The sequence below is a fragment of the Danio rerio genome, chromosome 19 (assembly GCF_052040795.2).
Source record: "Danio rerio strain M-AB ecotype USA chromosome 19, GRCz13ab, whole genome shotgun sequence".
Lineage (NCBI taxonomy): Eukaryota > Metazoa > Chordata > Actinopteri > Cypriniformes > Danionidae > Danio > Danio rerio.
In genome coordinates this window covers 52,501-57,500 of record NC_141039.2, presented here as the reverse complement: position 1 = coordinate 57,500, position 5,000 = coordinate 52,501, and the positions used below count along the sequence as shown (strand labels likewise).

Here is a 5,000-nt window from a genome sequence, read left to right as displayed (position 1 = left end):
TCAGTGTTGGAGACTGAAGTCAGCTTTACTGTCAGCTCAGCCTCATGTAGAGCTCACACAGAGAATCCAGAGCGATACTGTCAGACCCCAGAGCTGCAGACACACTACTGTCAATACAGCTACACATGTACGACTATGAGTACTAACATCTCAAGAGGACTGTGTAGTGTAGTGTTATGTCGTGTTAGTGTAGTGTTATGTTGTGTAGTGTAGTGTACTTCAGTGTAGTTTATGTTGGGTTAGTGACGCTGGGACTGTCAGCTTCTCTGCCCTCATGACTTTATCTGAGAGTCCAGCTGGACTGCTGTGTGTGTGAGGAGATAGTGACACACACACACACACACACAGCTACAGAAAGAGAGTTTGGATATAAAGTGCATCATCGGATGTTTTAACAACACTGTGTGTGTGTGTGTGTGTGTGTGTGTGTTTACTGAAACAGGAAGTCAGTCAGTTGTGTTTGAGGCTGGTTACACACACACACACCGTTGCTGTGTCTTATGAGTGGTGTGTGTTGTGTGCTCGCCCACAGTAGAGGATGTAAACTTACACACAGAGCCTCTGATTGGCTGATGATGGTGTTCAGGCCGAGATGAAGATCTGCTGTCCGCTTATATGATCTGCCAGAAACACTGCAGTGTTAATTAGTGCTGGGCAACAGTTAATTATCCACATCCAGAATCAAAGTCTGTTTTCACGTCTTCATGTTGTCTCGTCTCATTGTCATCCGCTTACCCAGAGCCGGCTCACGACAGGGCAGTGTTCAAACTTATATATATGATATATCACTTACATCTGTGTGTGTGTGTGTGTGTGCGCGCTTTTCTCAATGTGTGTGTGTGTGTGTGTGTGTGTGTGTGTGTGTGCGCGTTTCTCTGTCTGTGTGTGTGCGTGCGTTTTTCTTTTTCTGTGTCTGTGTGTGTGTGAGTGTGCGTTTCTGTGTGTGTGTGTGTGTGTGTGTGCGCACGTTTCTCTATGTGTGTGTGTGTGTGTGTGTGTGTGTGTGTGTCTCAGGGTTCCACCTGGTCCCGCATGTGTCCGCTGTGGTTCCGGAGAGCTGTGTGCTGATAGTGGTGGGTCTGCTGGTTGGTGGGCTGATCCGTGTTCTAGGTGAGGATCCGCCGGTTCTGGACTCGCAGCTGTTCTTCCTGTGCCTGCTGCCACCCATCATCCTGGACGCCGGCTACTTCCTGCCCATCCGGCCCTTCATGGAGAATGTGGGTACCATCCTGACCTTCGCGGTGCTGGGCACGCTGTGGAGCGCCTTCTTCATGGGTGTGGCGCTGTACGGAGCCTGCCAGCTGGAGGGTGCGGAGCTGGCCGGGGTGGATCTGCTGTCCTGCCTACTGTTCGGCTCCATCGTGTCGGCCGTGGACCCAGTAGCGGTGCTCGCCGTCTTCCAGGAGATCCACATCAACGAGCTGCTGCACATCCTGGTGTTCGGGGAGTCCCTGCTGAACGACGCCGTGACCGTGGTGAGAGAGCCGCAGAATAAACACAACCATAATACAACACAACACTGCACACGAGAGCTACTCTACACCTGTACACGCTGATCTACCTGTACACTACACATGCCTGAACTGTACACATGAGTCCCTGAGACAGACGGAGAGTTCCTGCTGAAGGCCACCACAGCCTGCTCTGCCTGGTCAGCGCACCTGATGCTGGTCTGAGCTGAACCTGTCAGTGCAGTGGTGGGTCAGCAGCCGTGTAGAGCAGCGGGCCGAGCACACAGCCCTGCAGTACACCTGTGCACTTCAGTATGATTGGAGTCACTGCTACGGGACAGGAGTTATTTAAACAGGACACAGGTCATTTATTTGGTACCTGCATTTTGAGGCCTGCAGGTCTCAGCGAAGTGTTGAAGATCTGTCAGGGGATCAGTGACCTGTGCAGCAGTCTTTCAGCACACGGACAGGTAAGATGTCAGGATCGCAGCCTTGCTTGGGTCAATCATGTATAGGGTCATCCTCACATTGCTGCAGACGCGGTTTGAGTTTCAGCTTCTGGACTAATCCAAGGCCTGCTCTGTGTGTCTGCAGGGGATGTGCTGACTGCGCTGTGTGTTTTCTTTCAGGTCCTGTATCACCTGTTTGAGGAGTTTGTGCATCGAGGTGAGGTGACGGCGGGCGATGTGTTTCTTGGCGTGGTGTGTTTCTTCGTGGTGTCTGTGGGTGGAGTGCTGGTGGGGTGTGTGTACGGCTTCCTGGCCGCGTTCACCTCGCGCTTCACGGCGCACACACGCGTGATCGAGCCACTCTTCGTCTTCCTGTACAGCTACATGGCCTATCTGTCTGCCGAGGTCTTCCACCTGTCCGGCATCATGGCGTGAGTAGACGAACACGTGTGTGTGTGCGTGTGTGTGTGTGTGTGTGTGTGTGTGTGTGTGTGTGTGTGTGTGTGTGTGTGTGTGTCAGTGTATAAGTGTGTGTGCTCGGCCTGATCTGTTATGTGTGCGCAGGCTAATCGCGTGTGGAGTGGTGATGCGGCCCTATGTGGAGGCCAACATTTCCCACAAGTCCTACACCACCATCAAATACTTCCTGAAGATGTGGAGCAGCGTGAGCGAGACCCTGATCTTCATCTTCCTCGGGGTGTCGACGGTCGCGGGACCACATGCCTGGAACTGGACCTTCGTCAGCCTCACCCTCGCCCTGTGCCTGCTGTCCAGAGTTCTGGGTGAGAGCTCAATACAGCTCCACGCTAGCTCACACCAGGTTCATGCTAGTTCCATTTTACCTCATGTAAACTTGCACAAGCTGCATGTCCACTCTTGCTAGATAGATGCTAGGGTAATTTTAGCTCCAAACTAGCTCTTGTTAGCTCCACACAAGCACAGAATTAATATTGCAGTAATATCTCAGTCAGTCCAGTGCTCCAGCATGCTACTGGTTGTGCTGTATTGTGATAATATAATAAGTATAATGCAGGAGTGGGTCCACTGGAGCAGAGCCGGCCTGTAATGGCTGCTGGCTGCAATCGAGCGTCGCATCCTGCAGCTTCCACACGTGTGTTCTGTGTGTTTGTCCTGCAGGTGTGGTAGGCTTGACGTTCATCATCAATAAGTACCGCATGGTGAAGCTGAGCGGGAAGGATCAGTTCATTGTGGCGTACGGAGGTCTGCGCGGCGCCATTGCCTTCTCTCTAGCATTTCTGCTGTCCAGCGAGAGCTGCGCCATGAAGGACCTGTTCCTCACCGCCGTCATCACCGTCATCTTCTTCACCGTCTTTGTGCAGGTCAGAGGTCAGACTGGGTCTGGCTGGGGTCGGGATGAGACAAATTGGATTGGGTTAGGGTCGAGTTGGAGTTGTTCAGGCTGGGTTGGGCTGCTATCTGCTCACTACCCCTTCTGTTGTTTCAGGGAATGACGATTCGGCCACTCGTCGACCTGTTGGCCGTCAAGAAGAAGAAGCAGAGTAAATTTTCTGTAAATGAGGAGATTCACACTCAGGTGAGAAACACACATCTGCCGACACACCATCCGCTGTCAACCAGGGTCAAATGCTCCTCTTTCATGTCCTGCAGTTTCTGGAGCATCTGCTGACCGGAATCGAGGACGTTTGCGGACACTACGGACACCACCACTGGAGGGACAAGTGGGTTACACAGGGCTGAAAATAACCCATAACATAACCCTAACCCATAACCATAACTTAACCATAGCTCTAACGCAAATCATATCTCATGGCTGGCTAACTCATTCTGCTGTAGAGCGTCTCATTCTGCTGTAGAGCATCTCATTCTGCTGTAGAGCATCGCGTTCTGCTCTAGAGCGTCTCATTCTGCTGTAGAGCATCTCATTCTGCTGTAGAACATCTCATTCTGCTGTAGAGCGTCTCATTCTGCTGTAGAGCGTCTCATTCTGCTGTAGAGCATCTCATTCTGCTGTAGAGCGTCTCATTCTGCTGTAGAGCATCTCATTCTGCTGTAGAGCATCTCATTCTGCTGTAGAGCGTCTCATTCTGCTGTAGAGCGTCTCATTCTGCTGTAGAGCATCTCATTCTGCTGTAGAGCGTCTCATTCTGCTGTAGAGCATCTCATTCTGCTGTAGAACATCTCATTCTGCTGTAGAGCGTCTCATTCTGCTGTAGAGCATCTCATTCTGCTGTAGAGCATCTCATTCTGCTGTAGAGCGTCTCATTCTGCTGTAGAGCGTCTCATTCTGCTGTAGAGCATCTCATTCTGCTGTAGAGCATCTCGTTCTGCTGTAGAGCATCTCGTTCTGCTGTAGAGCGTCTCATTCTGCTGTAGAGCGTCTCTTTCTGCTGTAGAACATCTCATTCTGCTGTAGAGCGTCTCATTCTGCTGTAGAGCATCTCATTCTGCTGTAGAGCATCTCGTTCTGCTGTAGAGCGTCTCATTCTGCTGTAGAGCATCTCATTCTGCTGTAGAACATCTCATTCTGCTGTAGAGCGTCTCATTCTGCTGTAGAGCGTCTCATTCTGCTGTAGAGCATCTCATTCTGCTGTAGAGCGTCTCATTCTGCTGTAGAGCATCTCATTCTGCTGTAGAGCATCTCATTCTGCTGTAGAGCGTCTCATTCTGCTGTAGAGCGTCTCATTCTGCTGTAGAGCATCTCATTCTGCTGTAGAGCATCTCGTTCTGCTGTAGAGCATCTCGTTCTGCTGTAGAGCGTCTCATTCTGCTGTAGAGCGTCTCTTTCTGCTGTAGAGCATCTCATTCTGCTGTAGAGTGTCTCATTCTGCTGTAGAGCATCTCGTTCTGCTGTAGAGCATCTCATTCTGCTGTAGAGCATCTCGTTCTGCTGTAGAGCGTCTCATTCTGCGGTAGAGCGTCTCATTCTGCTGTAGAGCGTCTCATTCTGCTGTAGAGTGTCTCATTCTGCTGTAGAGCGTCTCATTCTGCTGTAGAGCATTTCATTCTGCTGTAGAGCATCACGTTCTGCTGTAGAGCATCTCGTTCTGCTGTAGAGCATCTCATTCTGCTGTAGAGCATCTCATTCTGCTGTAGAGCGTCTCATTCTGCTGTAGAGCAT

At 51.0% G+C, this 5,000-nt stretch overlaps 1 protein-coding gene across 8 annotated transcripts in view; it reads left to right on the top strand.

Annotated features, from left to right (window-relative positions):
• The window catches only part of slc9a1b (solute carrier family 9 member A1b), an 8,029-nt gene that overhangs the window by 303 nt on the left and 2,726 nt on the right, over positions 1–5,000 (top strand). For 3 of the 8 annotated variants that reach the window (XR_015516249.2, XM_087295075.2, NM_001113480.1), the window contains 6 exon segments: positions 1,015–1,475; positions 2,081–2,331; positions 2,465–2,682; positions 3,038–3,240; positions 3,366–3,455; positions 3,530–3,600. Coding sequence is in view for 3 of the 8 variants with exons in the window: in XM_087295075.2 (XP_087151201.1) it covers positions 1,015–1,475; positions 2,081–2,331; positions 2,465–2,682; positions 3,038–3,240; positions 3,366–3,455; positions 3,530–3,600 (1,294 nt within the window). In the remaining 5 variants the exon portion in view is untranslated. 8 annotated transcript variants of the gene reach the window in all.